We start from the raw sequence: 26,459 nt of genomic DNA, 5'->3' as shown, positions 1-26,459 counted from the left end.
GATTCAGATTAACCATACTGCTCCTGCCTGGAGAAGAGCTTTACTCCAGAGGCGTAGCGACCCCTCCCGGCGCCCGGGGACAAACTTTCGATTTGCGCCCCCCCCCTCGAACTTTTCATTTGCACCCCCCCCCCTCAAACTTTCAATTTTGCGCCCCCCTAAGGTCGGCGCCCGGGGACATATGTCCCCCCCCCCGCCCCCCCCCCTCTCGCTACGCCTCTGCTTTACTTGTACACATTTTGTTGTCTGTCTGAAATGATTTGTTTCACTTTTGTTATGTAGGTAAAGTGATGTTTTTTTTTTGTTCGCTAAGTGTTGAGTAATGTGACGATGTCTTTTTGTTGGGTATAGTGATGATGTTCCTTTTGTTGTGTACTGATAAGGTATCTTTTGTTGATTGTAATGATGAGGTAACTTTTGTTGAGTGTAATCATGTTTTGTTGAGTGTAGTGATGAGGTCCCTTTTGTTGAGTGTAGTGATGAGGTCCCTTTTGTTGAGTGTAATCATGTTTTGTTGAGTGTAGTGATGATGTATTTTTGTTGAGTGTAGTGATGCTGTATTTTTGTTGAGTGTAGTGATGAGGTCCCGTTTGTTGGGTGTAGTGATGTCCCTTTTGTTGAGTGTAGTGATGAGGTCCCTTTTGTTGAGTGTAGTGATGAGGTCCCTTTTGTTGAGTGTAGTGATGAGGTCCCTTTTGTTGGGTGTAGTGATGTCCCTTTTTTGAGTGTAGTGATGAGGTCCCTTTTGTTGGGTGTAGTGATGTCCCTTTTTTGAGTGTAGTGATGAGGTCCCTTTTGTTGAGTGTAGTGATGAGGTCCCTTTTGTTGAGTGTAGTGATGAGGTCCCTTTTGTTGGGTGTAGTGATGTCCCTTTTTTGAGTGTAGTGATGAGGTCCCTTTTGTTGAGTGTAGTGATGAGGTCCCTTTTGTTGAGTGTAGTGATGAGGTCCCTTTTGTTGGGTGTAGTGATGTCCCTTTTTTGAGTGTAGTGATGAGGTCCCTTTTGTTGAGTGTAGTGATGAGGTCCCTTTTGTTGAGTGTAGTGATGAGGTCCCTTTTGTTGAGTGTAGTGATGAGGTCCCTTTTGTTGGGTGTAGTGATGTCCCTTTTTTGAGTGTAGTGATGAGGTCCCTTTTGTTGGGTGTAGTGATGTCCCTTTTTTGAGTGTAGTGATGTCCCTTTCGTTGGGTTTAGTCATGTCTCTTTTTTTCAGTGTAGTGATGTCCCTTTTGTTTAGTGGAGTGATGAGGTCCCTTTTGTTGACTGTAGTGATGTCCAGTTTGTTGAGTGTAGTGATGTCCCTTTTGTTTAGTGGAGTGATATTCTCCATTTTGTTGAGTGTAGTAATGTCCAGTTTGTTGACTGTATTGATGAGGTCCCTTTTGTTGAGTGTAATGATGATGTCTTTTTGTTGAGTGTAGTGATGAGGTCCATATTGTTGATAAGTTCCCTTAAACATCTGCTTTCTTCTGTCCCCAGGTCTACCAGACGATCGAGAAAAATGAGATGCGCCTCGAAGACCAGGACAGAAAAGATGCAATCAAGGTGGAATGGCAGCAACTGGCTCTTATCATTGATCGTCTGCTGTTGCTCATCTTCGTGGTCTTCACCATCGGGATAAGTCTGGCGCTCATCCTGCCTGGTTATTACGCCCAAATGAGGGATATGGATTGATGACGTAGGATGGGCGTGTCGTTACATCGCATTGTTTACATGCATGGATTACACAAATATGCAAATCGATATCATTGCCGAGTAATGTAAGCCTGTGGCTCTGATTTTTTTAAACGGATGTGAGATTAAACTGGTGGAATCTACGCTAAACTGCACAGCCGCGTTCAACGCTGTGTATCGTCTGCAATGTTGTCTACCAAACGACCGGATATTCAGAAAAGCTAAAAATTGTTACTGGCCATGAAAAGTGCGCATGCTTCTCGGGTGTTTTGATTTTATTTGATAAAAAGCGCCATCTATGATACTTGTTTGTTTTAAACAACGCCATCTCTAACACTAGCTTGCCTTGTTGCGAGGTGCGTACCTTCCAATCCACGAAAACAAACAAAAAACTTCCAAGTACGAACTCATACGTTGAGCGATCAACCCTGAACCTGTGAATTTGCAGACTTTTCTCTGCAATTACCTGACAGGATAAACACAACAACGACGAAATGACAACAAAATGGAGCTTATCATGTCGAAACCACGTGACACCATTCAGCCATTCAAATTTGTTTTCGAATGTATGCGCTTCTAAAACTGAAATGAAAGATGTTAATTTGATCTGCATCAGGAGCTCCATGTGTTTCTAAATTATCTCCCTTGTCTGTTTCATCGAGAAAGTAAGAAGAAATATTTTTATTTTTAATTCGCTATTTAATATGCCTTGGGTAAATGAAGAATTCAGATGCGTATGTTATTTATTACAAAAAGCTCCAAGTTTATATTGAGTTTATGACATATTGAGAGCACAGTCAGTTTCAAGCATTCTTTTCCCTTGCGTTATAGACATTTTAACTAACAACATTGAGTAGTTATGCCATAGTTGTTTTAACTAAATATACATAGAAAGCTTTTATATAAATTTATTTACTGGTTCTTTGCGAGGTAAACAAAAACATTAGAAGTAAAAGAAATGTTGAAAATAAAGTTTGGGATTGTTTTTACCATGCAGTGTGGTTTTTAAAGATAAGATCTTAAAATAAATTGTTTTTTTGCTTATTAGAAAGTGGTTTGCATTTTGTAAGTAGTGATTGAGCACAGATATAACCCGAAGAGTCTATGGTGGGGGTATTGTTTTATTATATCGAAGTAGTGGTAACTTATTGTATTGTTATATTGCATTACAAGGGGTAGGGGCGATATCAAGCAATGCTTAACAGATGTTTATATTTAATTTGCTTGAAAATGTCAGCTATTTAGAATGGTTACATTTTTTCTTTAAACATAAAATGTGGTTTATTTTTCAATTATTTTTTTTATGTAAAAAGCGTTTTTCTCTAAAATGATGTAATTAAGATAGTCTAATTAAAAAGTTGCTAGAAGTGTCGTGGTTTATGAAGGTGAAGGTTGGTGGGCGGCGCTTGGGAGAATCACGTGATCCCTTGAAATGTTATTTACAAATTTTGGACAGAGTTCAACTTTTGTCGTCAATAAATCAATATACATGTTAAGATTAAATCTTAGATTTAAAAAATCGAACATGATGCAGGCCATTTCTATTTTTTAGTCTGATGATATTTAATATTGCGACACGACTACTTGTCTCAACTTTACCATTCTTAGCCTGACACCACCCGTTCCCCACCCACCAACCGACCTACCACCGCCACTCGCTTATTTTTTTTTTCCAAAAAGCAATAAAGTAGCCAATGATGTCATTGGCTATGTTTGCTAAAAGCGGGACTCTGATGTGATAAATAGATTTTAACGGAGATAAATTGTGATACTGCGTGATTGTTATTTCTTTCTTTTGACTTTTGCCTTTGCTAGAGCTAGCCTAAAACACACAACACTAAGTAGTGAAGGTTTGTCTCAAACAGTGGTACTTGTTGTTGAGTTAGGTTTGATTTTGTTTCAACTGAAACACGACTAGATCTAGGGATGTTTTGAGAAAGCTGTAAAGAAATCTGTGCACGCATGTCCGCGGTGCGTTTGTTAACGATAGTCGAGCAAATTTCTGTGAAGGTGTGAGAGGTGCTACAGCTGCCCGGAATAATGGGTTAGACTTAGCATTAGATGATGGTTAGATTAAAAGGTTAGGACTAGGGTTTGTTTCAACACTGAGATATAAAGTTTGGTGGGGTCAGACGTTACGGATATAGTGTAAATCATCAGATGTGAGGGATTGGGTGTAAAGCTGGATGTGTGGAGGAACCAGTGTAAACCAGCGTGTGTGGGGTAACCAGTGTAAACCAGCACGTGTGGGGGAACCAGTGTAAACTATCAGATGTGGGGGAACCAGTGTAAACCATCAAATGTGGGGGATTGGGTGTAAAGCTGGATGTGTGGAGGAACCAGTGTAAACCAGCGTGTGTGGGGTAACCAGTGTAAACCATCAGATGTGAGGGATTAGGTGTAAACCAGCGTGTGTGTGGGAACCAGTGTAAACCATCAGATGTGGGGGAACCAGTGTAAACCATCAGATGTGGGGGAACCAGTGTAAACCATCAGATGTGGGGGAACCAGTGTAAACCATCAGATGTGGGGGAACCAGTGTAAACCATCAGATGTGGGGGAACCAGTGTAAACTATCAGATGTGGGGGAACCAGTGTAAACCATCAAATGTGGGGGATTAGGTGTAAACCAGCGTGTGTGGGGGAACCAGTGTAAACTATCAGATGTGGGGGAACCAGTGTAAACCATCAAATGTGAGGGATTAGGTGTAAACCAGCGTGTGTGTGGGAACCAGTGTAAACTATCAGATGTGGGGGAACCAGTGTAAACCATCAAATGTGAGGGATTAGGTGTAAACCAGCGTGTGTGTGGGAACCAGTGTAAACCATCAGATGTGGGGGAACCAGTGTAAACCATCAGATGTGAGGGATTAGGTGTAAACCAGCGTGTGTGTGGGAACCAGTGTAAACCATCAGATGTGGGGGAACCAGTGTAAACCATCAGATGTGGGGGAACCAGTGTAAACCATCAGATGTGGGGGAACCAGTGTAAACCATCAGATGTGGGGGAACCAGTGTAAACCATCAGATGTGGGGGAACCAGTGTAAACCAGCGTGTGTGGGAACCAGTGTAAACCACCATGTGTGGGGGAACCAGCGTAAAGCTACATGTGTGTGGGGGGGCAGTCTAAGCCATCAGATGTAGGGGAACCAGCGTAAACAAGCACGTATGGGGGAACCAGTGTAAACCTTCAAATGTGGGGGAACCAGTGTAAACTATCAGATGTGGGGGAACCAGTGTAAACCATCAGATGTGGGGGAACCAGTGTAAACCATCAGATGTGGGGGAACCAGTGTAAACCATCAGATGTGGGGGAACCAGTGCAAACCATCAGATGTGGGGGGAACCAGTGTAAACCATCAGATGTGGGGGAACCAGTGTAAACCATCAAATGTGGGGGGAACCAGTGTAAACCATCAGATGTGGGGGAACCAGTGTAAACCATCAAATGTGTGGGGGAACCAGTGTAAACCATCAAATGTGGGGGAACCAGTGTAAACCATTAAATGTGGGGAAACCAGTGTAAACCATCAAATGTGGGGGAACCAGTGTAAACCATCAGATGTAGGGGGGGGGGACCAGACCAAAGATACGAAAAGAACGAATATATTAAAATTAACCTAGGGGATCCAACATAGCTGAGCTTTTCTGAGCTTTTCTTTTAACTTAATGGGTCGTATATAAATGACGTCATCCATCTTGTGGAAGGCCATTTGGGACTTGTGAGTGGGTGAACTAACTTATAAGACGTAGGAGGTGAACTTATAAGACGTAGGTGGTGAACTTATAAGACGTAGGTGGTGAACTAATTTATGAGACTAAGTTGGTGAACTAATTTATGAGACTAAGTTGGTGAACTAACTTATAAGACGTAGGTTATGAACTAACTTAAAAGACGTAGGTGGTGAACTAATTTATAAGACGTAGGTGGTGAACTAACCTATAAGACGTAGGTGGTGAACTAACTTATAAGACGTAGGTGGTGAACTAATTTATAAGATGTAGTTGGTGAACTAACTTATAAGATGTATGTGGTGAACTAGCTTATAAGACGGAGATGGTGAACTAACTTGTAAAACGTGGATAGGTGGGTGAACTAGCAATATATATGCACGTTGAGTATACCGATGACTCCCTAGTCAATAGACGTGTTCTAGTCAAGATAACAGATGATACCACCATTGACTGACTGTACTTTCAGCTGTCCTTCAATCCATTATTCCCCTTCCCATTGGGCACAACCAATGTTAAAACAAATCCATTAAAACTTTGTTTAGAAACAAACCCTCGATCAATGACCACCTGGTTACATTTGATCCTCTCAAATTAGATATTTGACCTTGTTTTAATGAGAAATACATTTTTAATTGGCCGGTTCGTTTTGGGCAAGTATGCTTAGTGTTCAGATATCTTCTGGTAGAAAACAATCACAAATATTTATATTTTTTTGTAAGGGGTCATCCATAAATGACGTCACACTCGTAGGGGGGAGGTCCGTAATTTTGTGACGATGTGTGATGAGGGGGAGGGGGGGGGGGGTCAGATGTTGCGACGTCACATTTTTGCATTATAAAAAAGCAATGTTAGAAAACGAATTTTAGACGTTATTTCGCGTTTTGGATAACTGTTTTAATAAATTGTAATAGTTTAGACAAGATTTGGAAAAACATCGATGTTTTAAAAAAATTCAACTGCAATTTTGAGGGGGGTTGTAGGTTGAGGTGTGACGTCATTTTAGGGGGGGGGGTCTGGCTTTTTGTGACGACGTGTGACGGAGGGGAGGGGGGGAGGTAAAAATCGTCAAAAAAAGCGTGACGTCATTTATGGATGACCCCTAATTAGAAAAATAATAAAATGAGAAAAACGTGAAGATGTGTGAATGAAGTGTGAGAAATAATGTACATTTTATCTAAAAAACAAAAACATGGATGGCTAAAACTGGTGTTAATAAAGTTTGATTGATTTTTTAAAATCTTGCCCATGCTATCAAAGGTAAAAAAAAAATATTTTGTGATAATTTGTATTAATAATATTGTATAAAGTATTATTCTTAACTTCTTGAACATGTTGTTAATATTTTAATTGTGTTGTTTAATTTTATTCAATTTTTTTTACATATTTTCATGACTTTAGATATGAATGAATTATTTTTAAATTGCCTATAATTATGAACATATTATCTTGCTATAGGTAGCCCTATTTCTTAGAAATAATTTAATAGTAAACTTAGACATAGGCTGTACACATAAACAAGATATATTCTTAGAGAAATATTTGCATGTTGACTTCACGGCTTACTTATAGGGTCTATATACAACAAAGAGCCAAACAGGCTCGAAGGCAGTTAATTTTATCGCGGCCCTTTTTATTACATTTTACTACAAATTTTAACAGTCGCGACTGGGCCGCTTTCAGAATAGGGCCTCCTAGAAGCTGCCTTGTTTCCCTCGGCCGTAGTACGGCCCTGCCTACAACTTGCTAAGCTTTCATCAGCTGGTAAGACTTCCCTTACAAATATACTAATCTTTCTAATCCAATATTATGTATCAATCTAATTCTAATGTATGCTATCATTATTTTATGTACTAATTTTTTTTTTACTCAGCGACGGCAGGATTCCGCCACTGTGTTAATTCTAACTTTAAACCATTCAATTATATTAACTCTAAACCATTTAAACTACGTCATGCTATCGTGCTAGGTTAGTGTTAGCCACTGTTAGCTTGTTGTGGACACTGACGAAACGCACAATTTTTTAACTGCTTCCATGTAAAACCGGAAGTAACATTTAGATCTAAGCCACTTGATAGTTTTAGACTGCTACACACTATGCTTCACATAAAGAGTAAAGAGGAATTGTGGGTTGAAGTTTTGGGTACAGATGTTTTCAAATAGCTGGCAATTTTAATGCTAGTTAGATCTTGTAATCTATGTTGAAACACAACATGGACTTACTAGTTAATACGTTTACAAAATTCGACACACGAAACTGGCTGGCTTATTATAAACAAGATGTCCAAACAGTAGCGTAGCGAGGGGGGGGGGGGGGGGACATATGTCCCCGGGCGCCGACCTTAGGGGGCGCCAAAATGGGTTGGAAAAATAAATTGAAAGGTTGAGGGGGTGCAAATCGAAAGTTTGAGGTGGGGGGTGCAAATCAAAATCTCGAGGGGAGGGGGGGTGCAAATCGAAAAGTTTGTCCCCGGGCGCCGGGAAGGGTCGCTACGCCTCTGTGTCCAAAAGTGAAAAGCATACTGGGGGGGGGGGGGTGTCCTCCGTGATTGACAATAATGACATCTTACTTTTTTATCACAAATTTAGTACATTTAGATTCTACCTCCCTTTCACTTTTTTTCACTTTCTTCAGCCACATGGTGTTTACACTTGCGACATATTTTGGAAGAGTGATTTATTTCTAAAATACTAACATAGCTGGATATGTTTAGGCCGAATACAATACAATAAAAAAAATGCGAGACCATTGATACATTTTAATTTCATGAATAACAATGCTAACGTGGGAGGTCACTTTTTTCTAAAGCCCACCCCTCCACCTCTTCCCACAGCATAGAAGTCAGAGCCCCCATCTGCGGAGTTTAACATCTAGATCTATAGATGATCTTATTAGTCGATATGTGACATGACGTTTAAGTTAAGCCAATGCTAGATCTACGTCCAGCTCGTAAAGATCAGGGTTTCTTTCAGACATTTTTGCTGATGGGACTAGGGTGGTAGATGTGCTTCGCCTTCTCTTCTCTCTCCTTCCCCCCCCCCCCCCCCCCTCGGATAAGAAGCCTGAACTAAGTAAAATATTTTTGTTTTCAAACTAAAAATATCTCAAACATTCAGGATACTTGTTTAGAAAATAACTTGCTATTCATGCATGCTTGAAAGAGTAAACAGAAAGTTATCTGTTTATGTTTATATTATTTTGTTAAAATTAATTCAACTTTCTAGAGATCTGCTCGCAAAATTTTTATTTTATTTTTAATAGTCTCTCTTATCGTATGATCATTTTTCATTGAATAGTAGACCTACATTATTAAAATAGACAAAAAAGAGGTATATACATGTAACATCCTTGAAATATATATTGGTGATTTTAAGTTACAAAAAATAAGTAGGCTACCTGGTTGTAAAAGGAAATACAGCTACTTTTAGGTTAGAAAATTGCCTGCCCACTGTTGTATTTTATTATTGTTTGTGTAAAAGATAATTTTTTTTTTACATCAATGACTTGCTGTTTTAGAAATAATAATGCAACACTTAATAATAATGTGTTATCCATTTTTTTACTAGGAGAAGTATGCTTGACAATATTTTTTTCAAAGTATTAAATAAATGCCAACATTTTAAAAATAATTTTTAAATACTTTGATCCCCACAAAGAGAATTTACATTTTTTTTAGAATTATAAGCTTATAAAGGTATCATTAACTGTATTAATACTTTTTTCAATGAAATGTTAAACACAGATATATATTAGTTGATAAATTCCTATCTGTAAAATTAATGTTGATTGATTGTAGTACCAGAAAAATCTGGCCCATCCCTGGTTGTAATCATTTCCATTGTTTGTCCACTCTTGAATGAATTGATTTCTCTCACACCTCATTTAACACCGATGCAATATGTCTGTACAATGGTGAACAACAACACAAAAATTACATATGTGAAGTGTAATCAACCTCGTTGTTTGTTGATCAATGAAGTTGTTGTCTGTGTGTTGATCTATAATTTTAGGTGTGTCCTCTCTGTGTTTGTTATGTGTTGGAGTAGGCAGAGATAATAATAGAAAAAAATTCACATCAATGCAGTAATTATTTGACAGGGGGAGTAAAACTCAGTACCATAATGTGGCAGAAGCAGAAAGTACAAGATAGGGGAAATAATTGTTTGGTAGGGGCAGGGTGTGTATGAAAGCGGCAGAAAATATTTGGCAAGATCAAAGTGTGGCAGAACACAATGCAACTTACGAAATTTTTCAGTAACTTCAGGAAAACACAAAACTTACAACAAATAACTCAAATTTCTAAAAAATAAAAATACAGTTGTTTATTTTAATGTATTAAAAATTATTATTGTAATGTAATTATGCTAGTCCAGAAATGGATTAAACTAAGATCCATATTTAAAACTGCATAATATTGTTTTTGCTATCACATGAAAATAAAGTGTAACAAGACAACAGCAAGTTGAACATCCTGGTATATTGTGATGGTGTGGACATCACACAGAACAACACCATGTGTAACACATTTCATTTAGAACTGAATAAGTTTTAAAAGGGAGCTGATATTTCTATAAACATAACAAAGAAAACAATTGGTAAACAATCTGTAGTAACATCCATTTAAAATCTGGATTTTTTTTAAATGGATATATACAGAACCCAATAGTTCATCAGTGAAAACCTAAAGGTCTATCAATGATGTTCAAAAGGTCTATCGGATGTATTTTAAAGATCAATGATATACATAAATTAATATACAATACAAGAGATTTGGAATTTCATATAATTTACATTAAATACAAACTCAAAATCAAGGTTTAACAGTCTTTATAAACTTTTTCATGGAACAAAAATCTATGTAGGGTAAATCTAAGTATTCTAGGCTAATATAACTTCATCAAAAAATCCACTGAATTATTGAAAAAATTTACATACAAATGTGCTGAGCATGATAAAAAAAATCTCTTTAAAAATAAAGATACATTTAATTAAAATATTGTATGTTAAAATAAATTATTTATTTATTGTACAAAATTAATTTTTAATTCCGTCTTGAGCATTTGTTTATATATCCTCTCTTCATCGCAACAAATCACAGTACAAAACAATCTAGGCCAAGCCACAAGTCAGCAGAGAGTCTAGTAGTAAAATGAGACCAATAGAGAAAAGTTATTTACTTGAAATTAATCTGTCAAGAATAAATAGCCCCGGGTTTTATTTCTTCCCCCACACAAAACCTCAGCTATTACAAGAGGTGCTAATCATTGTCTGCTGCCCTGAGAGACACAGCCAATGTAAGTCTTGTCATGTGACCAGTTACAATCATCTCCAAGATTTATTTGTCTGGGACATTTGCATATATGGTGTTTTACCAACACAAAAGTGTACCAGATCTTATAGCAGAATGAAATACCTTGTTTGCTTGTAGCCTTCATTCTACAGGGCATTGATACACACACAAAAAGATTTGGTAGGTTGAATTAGAATATTTTTTAAAATACTGCTAACTTAAAAAATATTGTCTATTCTTTTTATTTCAAAATGAAAGTTTTAACTAAGATGAAATATTAAAATTAATACTTATCACCCTAAATCCAAACACTTAAAATTGTAAATGAACATGTATATTATTTGTATAGTTATATAGTTATTTATAATTATTTATTTTATTTTTTAAAGAGATAATCAGCATTTTAACTAAACAAAATAGGCTAGATTTGTAGGCTATAAATTTTAAACATTTTATAATTTTATTTTATAAAAATACACGCTTCTCATATCTTATATATCTTATATTTTAGCAAAAAAGTGCATTTTAAAAAATCACATTTTCTCAACACAAGTGTGGATAAAACAAAAACATCTCCAAATCATGGGCAAACATGATAAAAAGTAAATGCATAGAACTGTGAAACAAAACATGACACAGATATTTACTTCAGGCAACAAAGTTAGTTATAAGCTGCATTGTAAATGTTTTTCAAGATAACTTGTTGAAAGAAATTAGGCACATACTGTAAAACATTTTTTAAAGTGGAATGTGACAATTAAATGCATATAAATTTATAAATGTGATTTGCTGGTCATAAGAAATAAAATCAGCCCAAAGTGTTGGGTAAAGTAAGTTCTAATAAAAAGATTTTTAAAAAGCTTCCATCTTGTAAAACTAATTCCATTTGACTTACAAAGTGCTGAAATTTTTTGTTAAATGTCATATTGCAGTGTTATTTGTTCAAACAGTTCATCGCAGTCGCTTGTAACAATTATTTAAGCTATTCAGGACTAGGTCCAATTTATTAAAAAAAACTTTTGTATTAGGGTATCTTCTAAATAAGATACTTTAGGCTGCATTATCATAGGTAATATTGATTTTAGCAATTTCCTTCAAGGGGCCGTACTCTTGCCAACTTATCAATAATCAGCTTTTGATAAATTAGTTGCTTAAATTCCTGACATGTGTATTTCATTACTAAATTCCATTTTAATCTTGAATTTGTTTACCAGTGTCCTTGCATTATTGTTTTATCTTTTTACACATTAAGATCTATTTTGTCTTCCTGTTGTTTTTTTTACACAGAAATAAATATATATCAAAACTGTCTATTAAATTACAATTGAAAGAATGTAAATATACAAAATACAAATTCTGTTTGTAAAAGAATATACATTTGAGACATCAAATATTAGGTTTATAGTAAAACGTAATATTAATATGTCAAAAAATAAACTTGTCACAAACAAATGACAACTTTGTCATATTGGAATGTAGCTTAAGTATGAAACAATCATGAAATCCAACAATTTTCTCAGTTTAGTTTACCAGGTCCTTTGTTAAATTTTGTCTAAACAACAGTGTGACATTCTTTTTTTATAGTTTCTTCAGAGCTTTTTTGTTGAGACTTGTGTAACTTTTGATTTTCTTTGTAATTTTCACAAGAAGAGTTTTTCTCACCATTAAACGATTTTTTCTCTGTGGTTTCCAAGCTTCCCTGATGAGGGAGAGCCCTGGGCCCACTGCTGGATAAATGAAGCTCATCCAGTTCAGTGTATCCCACAGCAGGTTCAAAAGAACACATGGGACGAACACTACGGCCTACTGCTGCCTCTTTCCTGTAAGTTTGGTGGTGACAGTCGTCTAAAAATTCATCAGGGTATGGTTCTTTAAATTCACTGGAATCTAACTGTGGCATCATGCTTGTGCTGAAGTTAGAGGATGAAGAAACAAAACTATGGTCTCTGGATTTAATTGATGTTCCCCTTAACACGGAATCAGAACCACTGCTGGATGTCTTCTTGTAGTTGACTGGTTGCATCGCTAAAGCAGGTTCCTCACAAAACACATCATCACTTTTTGTAGAAACCCTCTGAGCTGCTGGAGCATGGGATCCATGCTGACTTTTCCTTGGCATTCTGCTTGGTGGGGAAACATTCATGTGGTGTTCCTCCTTGCAGTATGTGTCCTCTGAGTGTGCACAAGGTGGTAAAGTTGGGCTGGTTTCTGTTGAAGTGTCGACAAATATTTTTCTATCTTCCAACTTGTTAATGACATCCCCCAGCCCAAGGTTTAGCAGATGAAGGGGCAAGTCTTTGACAAACTTTGTCTTACCATAACGATTGCAACATTCATCAACCAAATGGAAGATAAAATTTTCTTCTCGAGTAAACCTGTGAAAGAAAATTGTGTAAGGTTCATATGAAAGTATGGATTTAATTTTTTAAATCTCTGTGGGTTTTTTAAGTTTAAGTAAAAAGGGGATACAAGTGTTTAATATAAGGGGGATAACCCATTAATTGTTAGAGTATTACTATTACACTTACTTTTTTCTTAGATTTCCAATATCTTTAGGAGAGACACCATATTTCTGACATAGCATCTCAATCTGCTGTGAGTCCATCACCTCAGAGAGTGTTCGTTTGATATCCACACGATTAAACTCAGTAGGTTCTTTTTCTGCAGGCACCTTATGATCCAATAAGATAAAAATGTAAATTATCTAATTAAGCTAATTACTCAGTATAATCAGATAGTTTGAAATTTAAAACATTACTACCCCTGCAAAGTAAGCTTTTTAAAAAATGTGTAAAAACCTGATTGGGATTATTGATGACTTTCAGATCTCTGACATAGAACGTCCGCATTAATTCATCGTTGTCTTCATTCATGGCTCGCTCGTAATCTCGCGTTGATTCGTGGACATGCATGATGTCGATGCAACACTGAAAGATGGAACTTGGAACATGGCTGGGCATATTCTCTAAGGCCCATTCTATGCGAATAGGATCAGTCTGGCGACAGCAGTGTACAATTTCACTCAGCTTCCGAACCTATAAGTTTTTTAAATTACAATATTAAAAAAACAAATTTTAAATAACTTTTTAACATTTAATCATTCTTAAAAATAATGCTGTTTTAACACCTATAGGGCTGGTAAGAAGTTCAATAAACAGTTCTATGGCTTATGCAGGTTTTATTTAGCCGTAGAACTGTTTATTGACCTACTTACCAGCCCTATAGTCAATATAACTATATAATTTATACTATAACTAATGTAGACATATGCATGTTTAACTTAAACAACACTAAGCATGAAAGGGTTAACTGGTCTAAAACTCCACTAGTCATGTGAGGGTTAATATGAGTAGAATTAAGTAACCTGTAGTGGTTTGAACAGTGGCCTGGAGCCATCTGGTCTAGAAATGTGCCTCCAGTTGTGACGATCTTTGACCTCACCCATGACATCCATCTTCATGACTAGCCGACTGTCGGAGGAAGCGTGGTCAAGCAACGGCACCTGCATGTCTGTCAGCAGCTGTCTGTCAACATCTGACTCTTGTTTACGGAATCTCTGTGTGCAACATGGTCAAAATCATCTAACATCAACATGGTCAACATTGTTTTCAAAATTTTCAACATTTAGTTAAAATGTATTTCAGCAAGTAAATAAATTTGTAAAAAATTTATTTTGTTAGCTAAATTACTCATGAGTTTAGTTTTTCAAATGATTTACATTAAGATTATCTAGAGAACCAATACTGAAAACAAAACTACAAGTTTTTAAAATAATCCTCACAGATCTTGCACTTGGTAACTTCAAAAATATTGATGAGTCAGTTTTAACACTATGAGCTCACCTCCAAATAATCTTTGATAGTGAGCCGCCTGTCCCAGATGTACAGATTGACCCGTACTTCCCTGCGTGTGGGTGTGATTTGTACATGAGACCCAAAGACCATGGTACAGATGGACGGCAGACTGGACGTCTCACACATAGTGCAGAAGTAGCCACTGAACAAAATGACATTAAAGTTGTAGCATTTATTTACATTAATAACTTTGTTGTTGAATTAATTTTCAACAGCGCAGAACACAAAATCTAAAATGTAATTTTAAAATCTAAAATCGCAATAGTTTTGACAACATTAGCTTGCTCTCCAGTTAGGCTCTATTGTAGAAATTAATAATTTAACTGTTTTTAGATTTTTAATAAAAATGATATTTCTCTATTCCAGTTCCAGTAAATAATTCCACATCTATGACAATTTAAAAATCCTTGACTTATACTACTTTAAACCTAAGCTACTTAGAGAGTTGTGGGCCAGGATATATAACTTGCACTTAAAAACTAAACTGACTTAAGGGTAAGTAAAATCAAATTGTTTCCTCACCTAAAGTGTTTGGTATGGATGTCAATAAAATGTCCATCCTGGTTTTTCTCCCAATAGCTATCAACAACCATTGGGTCATTTAGTTTAGATTTGAGTGGGAGACAATGAAGTGAAATTCTACCATATTCATCAGTTGTAAATGTATAAACCTAGGAGATAAATATATTGTTTTAGTTTGGACCATATATTAAAATATGAAATATTTGTGATGGATTGATATTTTCAAAATGTTGAAAATTAAAAGATTACTAAATATGAACTTATTTGAAAATGACAAAAATAAAACTAATTATGAACTAATTAGAAGGCGTACTTTAATGAAGTTGACATCAAACTCCTCTGGCAGGGCATGCGGCAGCTGTACAGACAAGAACCTGAGAAAGACCATGGATGGCTCCACATGGTACTCCACTAGTGGGGTGATCAAGCTCTCCTCAGCAGGGAAATTAAACTGGAAAATTCACATTCATTTAGTTAATTTGTATAGACCTAAGTTTTAGTTTTGGAAAACTTACAGACAAAATACACATCAATATTTAATATCTGGTTGAAAGACTTATGAGATCATGTAATACAGAAAAAATAATGGATGAAATTGTTTGACTACAGTAAGCGATCAAGAACAAGTAACACAGTACAGACCGAAAGTAAGCTCATTTAAAAGGAATGAAAGCACAATTTATGGATTACTTATTTGAGTGTTGATGAGTGTTGCAGCCAAGTTAAACTTTTTCAAAATTCTAATTTTTTTATTTTTTCACTTTATTAAATGACTGAGAATGACTGGCTTCTGCTACCTTTTTCCTGATTTCTGTGGTGTCTGTAAAAACTGCCCCATAGATGTCAATGTACTCGCCCTTTGGAATTGCACTGGACATGACCCTAAGGCACACATCTGAGCCACTAGACTGCATCTTGCCACCTCTGTTAGTAAATGTCCCTCCAAACTGCCAGGGTGTGTTAAAAACTAAAACATTGATAAAAATAAATGTATTACTTTTTTAAATTTAAGAAGTGTCTGTAAATAACTGTAATGCTTTAATGTGATGTTGAATATTTGTTTTAAATAATGCAGAAGAAATAATCATTTTTATTTATATTAATTGCAGACTGACAAGACTAAATAAACAAATTTTTTAATATGGCACCAAAGCATTTTAGTCCGGTAACAAACCAAGTATACGATTTCATTACTATAACCCTCAAAATGCATTATCAAAATCTGAATTTATAAACTCCATGGAAGTGGATTGAGTAAAATTTTTGTTAAACATTTATATTAACTTTATCCAAGATATTTCTTAAATGAAAGTGTTCAATGTACCTGTTTTACACTTGGGGCCATCTACATTACTTTCTGTCTGAGTGCCAGACGAGGAAAGATAACTACTCAGCTCATTTTTAGAGTTCACTTTAGATTCTTTAGTCAACCATTTCATGGCACGGGGTGGAGTGCTTAGCTCAGAATGAACCGACATGGCGTCTTGCCCTGCTTCGATGTAGTTCTCTGAGGGCATTGTTGGTGGGATGCTGTGGAATGATAGCACTGCAATTATTTACATATTCAGTTGCTTTAGCAAACATGCATGTTACTCTTTTATTAATATTCAATCAGTCATTTAACCTTGATTAATTATGATAAAATCGATGGCCAAAAGCAAAAAATTACTCGTTATTAAAGAATACTCAAAAAAGATTGAATTTTTAATTCAATGAAATTTTTTTCAATTTACTTTACCGTGTATGAAATGAGAAACACTATTTGCAATGTCCAAGGCAATTTATGTTGACATCGTTTAAGAAAAAATGCAAGCCTTTTACCAACCTGATGTAACTGCGAGTTGAATGATGGGATGGGGCACTGCTGCCATTGCTTTCATCACTGTTCCGTACTTTGTTGCGTTCCCTCTTTGGTGTTTGAAAATCTGTTGGGTATGTGGGTGAGTAGGATTCACAACGTTCCACATTAGGGCAGGCCTTTAGTGGCACTGATCTTACAGGTTCTTGAACATGATAATTTCTTGTCCTAGGTTCATATCTACGTTCAGTATGGGCCACTTCTGAGTACCTTAAATATGTTAAGTACTTACATATTTTACTATGTTACCAATTTTACAGTAGACTTTTTCTCTATTTTAAAGCAATTATATCCACAAGAAAATTAAAGCTCTATAAAACAAGTTGAGTGATGTAGTATTAATTACAGCAAATTTTTAACCCATTACAGTCCATTAAAATACAGATATAAAAGACTATTTCACAATTTTTAGCAATAAACACAACTGTTATTTATTTTTTTTAAAGCCTGATAGGCCTACTGCAATTGAAAAGTTATTTCAGTTAAAAACCTTCAAGTACAATTTGTATCAGATTGGTTACAATAGAGGAGTTATTAGGTACTTGTAGCCTCAGGTTGTAAAGAGTTAAATTTCCTTGCATTATTAAATTGTTATTATTAACTATTGAAATATTTAAGACTAATGGTTACTGCTATATATAATATCCACAGTTCTGAAGTGAAAAAAGCATAATTGTTTACGGTCTATGAAAATCCACATTTCCACCACGCAGCTTGTTCCCATCATCCTGACAGTGTGCAAACTTCCTAATGAAAGACCTCTCATGCTGGTTAGGCAAGTCCTCATTAGATGTACTGTTAACACAGGACCGCAGCAAAAATGGTGCATTCTCTGGCACTTGCAATGACCCTTCTGACTGCTTTCTTGAGGCTCGAGTTTCATTGAGTTCAATACATTCTGGATGTGTTCTGTCAGGAAATACACAAATTATTCTCTGGTTATTTTAAGTTAACACATATTTAATCTGTCTAGCTTTTAACATAGTTTACAAGTTAGTAACTTAAGTAATTCATAAGGTACATTTTTTTATAAAGGTAAATAATTTAAAATCTTATTTTAAATACCTAAAACAATAAATTGAATTTTTTTTCAGGAGTTTTAAAATAAATGAGAAAAGCCTATAGTAAAATTATTTTTAAATGGCATTTTAGAGTTGAATATTTTAAAATCTTACCCTCTTTCTCCATTATTTCTTGACTCCGAAGTAAGACCCTTTGTTTTCTTGGAGTGCTTGGGCGACCTCTGTCGTCTTCTTCTATAAATTATTGTTGCTCCAAATATCAAAACTAACATCACAATGAGACCAACACCAATGGTGATATAGACCCATGTTGACATACCTGAAGCTGGTTTATTTTAAATAAAACATGTTTAGTCAAATTAAGACTAAATTAAGAGAACCTCTAGCGATACAGCAGTATAAAAATCAAATTCTAAGTAGAAAATTAGGGAATCTCTAGCGCCAATAGCAATCTATAATTCAACCCCTGATTCTTGTTGCAGGATTTTAATTGAAAATAAGATTTGTAATAAAACTCCCTTTTACATCCATCTACAGGCTAATTGGTTAAGATCAGTATGTATAAGTTGAAGCACAATATACAATCTAACTTAGGTTAGGTTAAGTCCAAATAAATAATGAAGCACTTATTTGAAATAAAATAGGAAAGTGTTATTATATACTCATTTTGTTGAGATGTGCATAATGGAAATAATATCTGAGTTTAACAAGTTAAACTAAGCCAGATGAATTCTAAGCTAATAACAAATATTTTTTTAATAGAATGGTGTGAACTTACTCGATGCGGGAGCATTACTTTTATCCTCTGCTGCAGGTGACATTCTAAAAAAACAAATTCCACAAACACATTTGACCATTTGTTTCGAAAGGTTTGAGTTAATGAGTCATTAATGTATTAATACATTAGTAAAACAATTGTGTGAAAATTTTACAATGCATATATTTCTTTCAAATTGTATAAATTGCAGTTCTTGTTGAATTAAAAATGTAAATCTTTTTCCAGTTTGTACCATAAGTGAATGGACATGATTGATTGAAACAAAGTGTTCATGGCCACATAAACAACAGCTTAAAGTGTTGGGTCAACTGGTGAACATAGGTTCAGATCTGAGACAAGGGGCAGATAATTAGTTTTTGTAATGTAGAGAATGATGGTGAGTTTGCACAATGCTACACTTAGGTGCTCGTAATAGATACTAGAATTCAAGATGAAATCTGTCAGTGCTGCTCTACAACTTTGTCATGCCATCCCATTCAATAGTTGTCCAAACACTGACTTCCATCCTCAGCTTGACAAGAACAAACTGATTTTCCTTCAGTAGTTGCTCCATGTTTTAAAAACTGATCCTATACTAAAGCTTAACCGTTGCTCATTTTAATGATAAACATTGATGATAATTTTGTTAAGCTTATCTATAAAAATCTTAGTATTGACATCAAAAAGAAAAGTGTGTTAAATGGAGTTAATAATTTTAGAACAATAAAGCACAACAGATTCAATGGTTATTTTAGGAAAAGAAAGCATGTTTGGGGGGTAATAAACACTGATACAGTTGTTGTTTTTTTTTAAAGTTCCTTTTAGTTACAATAAAAATATGTAAAACCTGTAACATCTTTGAAACTTAAAAATAAGTTTTAAAATATACAAATTAATGTCCTTAGTTTACCTTTTTAAAAGTTGTTATTTGTGAGTATTTTACTACAATCTACTTGCTAAGTAGATTAGCAACACTATCTCCATAAAACTGTAATACTTTCATAATAAACATACATAATTTATCAAAGCTGATCATAAATTTTCACTATTTTTACACAGTTTTAGACCATGTCATGGACCAAATCTACTACACATTTCTGTAGTGAAAGTTTTGATGCACAATACATCATTATATCGCAAAACTCAGCCGAAATTGTGCAACATGGCAGTGCAAGTATTAAGACCTTTTTAGAAGCTACAAGCAGGATGTCGAATGGGAATAAAACAACAGAAGAGAGTAAAGACCTTAAACAAAACTAAAAGGTTTAGAATGCTGGTAAGTGAAACAATAAAACATATCAGACAACAGAGATAAGAATGGGTTAATATTGGCTTTATCAATGTATCATTCAGAGGATACTCACACTTTTATACGGGATCTGTAAAGCAGATGTTTACTATTGTAATTATGTTAATTAGGTGATTTCAACTGATGAAATTTAATTAAGATTTCCTCAACTTAAAATGGTTTCATTGGGTTTGTCTTATATTAAAATTAATGTATGAGAAAAGAAGATTAACAAAGAGGTTAAGATAAGTTAATACAATGTTTTTACTTAAATAAACTAATTTTAACAATGTATATTTTATCACAATACAAAAGCCAATATTTTCAGCAACAAACACCATTTCTTAGTTGTTTATAAAAGCAACAGTAATTGCTGGGATGGCACTCTCAGGGCAATTGAAATGGTAGGTAAGTTTGGGACAAAACTAATAGTTTTTTTTGTTGTTTATTTTTTTATGAAAACATACAGTTCTTAGAATATGCTGCTTATGAGAATATGATAGAAAGTTATTAAAATCTAAAGGTTTATGAATCAACTGACCAGGTGGCAGGATATCACTCAAAAGTTGATAGAAACCTAAGCGTAGGATCTAATATTGATTATAGTTTTCAAGTTATCATGTTCACAAGAACATACACACAAGAAAATGGCAAAACTGAGTTTTTCCACCTCAGGAAAGGTTAAAACCTCAAAATTTGTCAAAATATTTTTTGTGCACTATTTCTATATTTTTCCTATACCCTCTATATTGGAAAGTAATACAGTAATTTAGTGTTTTAGGTGATTTATTTTATAAGCTACATCTATTTATAAATAAAGTTTTTATGATCACCTTGCCTCTGTGACATTAGGACGTACTGTGGTGGTTTGTCTATTTCCACGGATCTTACGAACGAGCTTGTTATGTAAGCCATTCTGAAATCATTTTAAAAACAATGCATATGCGTGTGTATGTGTGTATATATATATATATATATATATATATATATATATATATATATATATATATATATATATATATATATATATATATATATATATATTTTTTTTTTTTTTTAATTAATTTATAAATACATATACATTCATTATTATATTATCTTGACCAATTAATTAACCAAGCTATGTGTTTTTGCATTAAACAACTCCACGATATATATATATATAAATATATATATATATATATATATATATATATATATATATATATATATATATAAATAACTCATAAACTTTGGTGAATTCCCAAACATCTAAAATGATTTTATTAACAACATTTTGTTTCATCCATGAACATAAGCTGCAGCAACTTACATTTAAACCTTTATCTAATAGTTCCTTATAAATTGTAGCGTCCAGCAGATCCAAAGTTTTACAAAACATCTTGTGCTGAAGACTAGCATAATGTTTGTCTCTGTGTAACTTAAAGCAGTGATCTACAAACAAAAACAATGTTTAGGCATTAGGGATGTAAAACAGTTTTTATTCAACGATTTGTAAGCAGTGATAAATAAAAGATTCCCCATTAGAGCTAGCAATTCATTTGGCAATAGAGTTTGTTTCTTGACCTTGGCATGGCACCCCCGTCAAAAGAGCGCACGACAAAAGAGCGCAGACAAAAGAGCGCCGACATAAGAGCGCAGACAAAAGAGCGCCGACATAAGAGCGCAGTTAATTAAAAAAAATACATGTTGTATGCTAAACGAATATGACATGGTTAACACTTTTTTTAATTAAACAATCAGCGGTACGATAAAACGACATGTGTTTATTTATATATTAGTATAATATGTTATGAATGCAGTTTGAAAATATTTCTAACCCAAGTAACATGGAGAAGATCGAATCAAAGAAAGGAGAGGTTATTATATTGGTCGTAGGCTACAGATATCGAAAGGACAAAGCAAATGCTGATGGAAGTACGACATGGAGATGCTGCAAGAAAGATGGCTGCCGAGCACGGAAGAAAATGCTGAACGCTGTTGTTCTGTCATCATCGGAACACAATCACGTTCCTGATCCGGCTAAAATTGAAGCAGCGTAAGTTGTTTCGGCTATACGAACACGGGCAGTGGAAGGGGTGGAAAAACCAAGGCAGATTATACAACAAGCTAGAGCAGGAATTTCGATGGAAGTAGCACCTCATTTGCCGGCATACGTCGCTTCACAACGTGCAATAGAAAGACAGAGAAAACGCAAGCAGCTGCCATACCCTAATCCGCAGAACCTTTCAGAGATAACAATTCCTGAACCTCTTCAAACGACAACAAGAGGGCAAAATTTCGTCTTGTGGGATTCCGGACCGACTGACGTTTACAGAATGATGATGTTCAGAACAATAGATATTATCAATCGTCAATACCAGTTTTTTAATTAAAGAAACTGTACAATTAGTTTTTTAATGTAATAATAAAGAGTTAACATCAAACATTACCTTCTGATCTGAGTTAATTTTCTTGTTCCTATTTATTAAATATGGTATTTCGATCTTTAGTTTGCGCTCTTATGTTGGCGCTCTTTTGTCGGGAAATTAGTGCGCTCTTATGTCGGCGCTCTTATGTCGGCGCTCTTTTGTCGTGCGCTCTTTTGACGGGTCACCCCTTGGCATATAAAGGGAAGGTGTGGTCAGCACTATGCCCAGCCACCTTTACTTTCCCTAACATGAGTTAGGTACCTATCAGAGCTGGGTGGACTAGAGATGTACTACTGATTTGACCTCAGATTTGAATTCGAGACTTCTGGGTTAGCAGACTAGCGCTCTACTGCCAGGCCACTCGTCCCACAAAACAGTGATTAATTTTTCTTACCTGACTTTGATTCACAGATTGTGTCATGATCAGCAGAGCAATGTGAGATGAGTAGATCTTGTTGGGAACAAACACCACATTTTTGGCACTTTCCTGCATTGTTTAAGAAACTACCAAAGCCACAATTTTGTTCCCTTCCGTTGAAGAGTGCATTTTGCATAATGAAAACACCTTTACTGTTTAATGGTACTTTAGTGTATGGAGTGATTTCTCGGGTAAGGGGCAAGTCACTCCTCTTTACATAATCATTTGAAATTGTTTCCTCTGAACCTTGGTGAAGTTGTCTTATCAACGAGTTTTCAAAATGGCCATTTGTTTTGGTCTGTTAACAGAATAAAGTTACTTTATAAAAACAATGTGGTTTGGTGGTTTAAATTTAGTAATATTGTATCATAAGTAGTTGTGTAGAGATAGAGCAATGTGTTTGATTTTCTATACTCTCATTTTTATTTTCTATTTCTGCTGATGAGAATTCCTGGATGAAAAGTTGACAGAACCAACTTACATGAACACATGTATGAATGTAATTAATTGAAATGTAGTTTATTGTAATGCAATGTATTTCTAATTAAAACGTATCAAACACTTTTCTCGGAAAGTAACTTTTAGTAAGTGATACATGTAATTTATTTTAAAAATCGCAAGATTTTTGTAGTACAGAATTTTGTTGAAGCCGGTTATGTGAGGAGGGAGTGTGGTGAAATGCCTGACACATAATATGGAGAGGGGAGTATAATATGTGGTTGAGGGTGAGTATAATATGTCCCATGTGTGTTGTGTAATGTGCGTGATTCTATGAGCCTCATATCTGTACAGATTAGTTTGTATCAAAGTATGTTGTAAATAATTATTATTATTTGACTATTAATGTAAGCTTACTGTATATTTAAATAATACTTACACTTTGGTGAGACCAGACCCAAATAAAGGCCATGCACAGTAAGATTGGGCTGACCATTCCTATATTAGGTGCACACAAGCTAAATAATCAAGCAATAAACACCAAGACTGCTCTTCAAATCACATCTTTAACCTGATAAATAGATTGTAAAAAAAGAAAATTTTAATTTTTTTTACTGGAATCAGAGCAAAAGATGTGATTAGACTGTACAATTCTATTCAGCAGGAAGGTCTAAAGAATGCTGAAATGTAAGCCTACATGTATGTAGCCAGCTAATTGATTTATGTTATAAGGTGGAGTGGTGTGTTCTAGCATGATTGCTAAGGGATCATTCATAAATTATTTATCTCCCCTATTGGTCATCAGGGCCAAAAGGGTAACTCTTTTTTCCCAATGGTATTAGGCTAACCAAAGTGACTTGTAGTTAAAATAAACTACATTATAAATTCAATTAAAATACTTTTAACAGTGTCCGCCACCCCTCCCCTATCCCCCCCCTGAAAATTTTAGTATGCTTTCCCTTCCCCCCCCCCCCCCCCCCCCAGAGAAAAAAGTCTGGAAGAAACACTGATAGTAAGTCTTTATTAATTGAGTTTAAAATAATAGGCTCTATAATATTATAGGTAGTCTGTTACACAAGTGAATATGAAAACACGCTACAGGGTTAATAGAAAATATAAATATATCACAAGGTTAACCTGTAAAGTTATTGTAAAGTAGGCAAAGAGGATAGTGTTGAGTCATTACAATTATAGCTATTTTACATCTAGTAGACCAATCAGTTGACTGGATGACAACATATCAGGTCATGGTTATACCAATGAACTAAGTAACAGCTCTTCTAGATCTAGACTTAGATCTAGAATCTCTACGTAGAATAAAGAGTCACTATTGCAACAATAGGCCTAATTTTCAATAAATATCAAATAACTTTTTTACTGTCCCCTAAATTATAAATAATTGCATTGTTTGTTAATGTTAGGCTATTTATATCAATATTTTTTGGCCTACTTTACTTTAGTAATAAACAGCCTTAATGATGAGTCATTGTTTTATTTATAAGTAAGTGATTTAGGACTTAAATTTAAAATTAGGCCTATAGGCCTAACTGGTAGATCTATAACTATAAGCCTATAGCTATAGACTAGTTATGTGTTTCACTAATCAACTAATTTACAAGTAGTAGATCACTAAATTCTAGCTAAATTCTACTAATATTTAGTAATATTAGTAGTAAGTAGGCTGTAGATCAAGATCTAATTTTAAAATTTAAACTTAGGCCTAAATTATTTTATAATGTAGTTATTGAACTTCTTAAGTCTTAAACAACAGCTTCAAACTTTACCAACCTCCTTTGAGAACATGCCATTGTCATATAAGTGAGTTTTTATTTTTTAAAAATCATGAAAAAACTAATAAATAGTCAACATGTTTCGTGTGAAATAGAAGACGCCATTGCTCAAGGTGTAGTGTGTAAAGTTACTTTTCAGGTATCCAGGGGAATTCCCGTTTTAACAGGTATGAACCAGGAAACAGTGGCTTATGAAACAAAATGGGTCAAGATGTTGCAGAAGCGTGCCAGATAACCGCTACTTTTAAATTCCTTTAGAATCTATAGAAATCAAAATAATAGGCCTAAATATTTTAAAATATCATTAAAAATGTTTGTGATATTACTTTTAAAACTTAAAATAGACTAATTTACCAAGTTACCAAGTTTTGCTTGCACTAAAGTTCTACGTGACACACAATAAATGCCCCATTTGTGTTTATGTAAAGAGATGGAAAGAGATGTGGGGAGGGGGTCGATCTTTGGAACTCAATCGCAGGAAGGGGGGGAGGGTCGACGTTTAGCGACACATTCTCTACAAATTACTACAATACCTGTTTTGTTCTGTTGCCTTTTAATACGATAGGCCCTATACTTGCACATAGTGAACATGCTAAGCTATGCGGATTTCCTCAACTGCCTTGGATGTTTGGGTTTTTTCTTTAAGTTATGCGGGCAAACTCAAATATCAGATTGCGCAAGTTTACTTCTTAAAAATACAGAGCCGGCGTTAGGGGGTGGCAAACGGGGCGGTCGCCCCAGGCCCCGCGCTTGAAGGGGCCCCGCGCTTCAGCACTGTCATTGTTATCTGAATTAGTTTGTAAACTTAAATAAATTGTGGCTGAATTCAATGGGGAAAAACTAAATGGTCGAATGCCGAAGTTGTTGATTGTTGTAACTGAGGCCACGGTTTGATGTTAGTGAGTTATCACCCACCTGAACTGGGGCAGCCCGTAATTCGATACAAAAAACAGTGTCAGACTTCCCCTTTGTGTAGGGTACGGTCGCCTCGCATTTGACCTGAGCTGACTGGAGATAGTTGGACGCGAATCAGCCCCCGACCTGACATGAGATGTAAATTTGGGAAGCACGTAAAGTGATACCGATGAAGACGTCATTTTAGTGAGCAGACGGGATGCCTGTAGTAGACAGTTGGTGACCTGATGAACGCTAGTCCTGACTTTCTTGTTTTAGATGTATATGTAGCCCTACTTGTCTTGGTATAACAAAATTAACATTCAGTTGCGTGCAGAGGGGTGGGAAGAGGGCGACGAGGGGGGGGGGGGGGGGAGGAGGCCCTTAGGATCTATATCAATGGGCATTAGACAGAGTGATTTATTATTATTTTTTTGGAAGAAAGTTAAAAGTGTTGATGTAGCATGTTTTCTCTATCATTAGCCAGTTTACGTCATGGTGTCATCAAA

At 35.2% G+C, this 26,459-nt stretch overlaps 2 protein-coding genes across 5 annotated transcripts in view; one reads left to right on the top strand and one right to left on the bottom strand.

Annotated features, from left to right (window-relative positions):
• The window catches only part of LOC131943341 (neuronal acetylcholine receptor subunit alpha-10), a 132,939-nt gene extending 129,046 nt beyond the window's left edge, over window positions 1-3,893 (top strand). Inside the window, exon 12 of the mRNA XM_059303404.1 lies at window positions 1,480-3,893. Within this exon, the coding sequence (XP_059159387.1) occupies window positions 1,480-1,674 (195 nt within the window). The 3' untranslated portion in view covers window positions 1,675-3,893. The remainder of the gene's footprint in view (window positions 1-1,479) is intronic.
• Window positions 3,894-9,729: 5,836 nt separating this feature from the next.
• LOC131943344 (uncharacterized) lies at window positions 9,730-25,183 on the bottom strand. Of its 4 annotated transcripts, none has more exons than XM_059303410.1 (19): window positions 25,055-25,183; window positions 23,706-23,837; window positions 22,805-23,126; window positions 21,312-21,433; window positions 20,833-20,915; window positions 20,076-20,090; window positions 18,733-18,776; window positions 18,108-18,279; window positions 17,614-17,841; window positions 16,900-17,142; window positions 16,399-16,604; window positions 15,872-16,041; window positions 15,388-15,525; window positions 15,075-15,223; window positions 14,541-14,694; window positions 14,063-14,254; window positions 13,497-13,733; window positions 13,227-13,369; window positions 9,730-13,073 (listed from the first exon to the last, which is right to left on the bottom strand). In XM_059303410.1, exons 2-19 carry the CDS (start codon window positions 23,760-23,762, stop codon window positions 12,251-12,253), a joined length of 3,498 nt encoding a protein of 1,165 aa, XP_059159393.1. In that variant the 5' UTR covers window positions 23,763-23,837; window positions 25,055-25,183; the 3' UTR covers window positions 9,730-12,250. The 4 variants fall into 4 exon arrangements, with proteins under 4 accessions (XP_059159393.1, XP_059159394.1, XP_059159395.1 ...); XM_059303411.1 differs by having other exon boundaries at window positions 18,108-18,273; XM_059303412.1 differs by lacking the exon at window positions 20,076-20,090.
• Between the last annotated feature and the right edge of the window lie 1,276 nt (window positions 25,184-26,459).

This window comes from Physella acuta, unplaced genomic scaffold (genome assembly GCF_028476545.2).
Source record: "Physella acuta isolate Inbredline_101_S28 unplaced genomic scaffold, ASM2847654v3 ptg000453l, whole genome shotgun sequence".
Classification (NCBI taxonomy): Eukaryota; Metazoa; Mollusca; class Gastropoda; family Physidae; genus Physella; species Physella acuta.
This window is presented reverse-complemented; position numbering and strand designations above follow the sequence as displayed.

Bases quoted from the DNA above. Each gene is read 5' to 3' on its own strand.
- LOC131943344 (XM_059303410.1), bottom strand. From the start codon at position 23,762: ATGGTCAGCCCAATCTTACTGTGCATGGCCTTTATTTGGGTCTGGTCT. The intron at 23,127-23,705 runs GTAAGTATTATT...TTCTGTTAACAG, and splicing joins GGGTCTGGTCTCACCAAAGT to ACCAAAACAAATGGCCATTT. The intron at 14,255-14,540 runs GTGAGCTCATAG...TGTTGCACACAG, and splicing joins CTATCAAAGATTATTTGGAG to AGATTCCGTAAACAAGAGTC.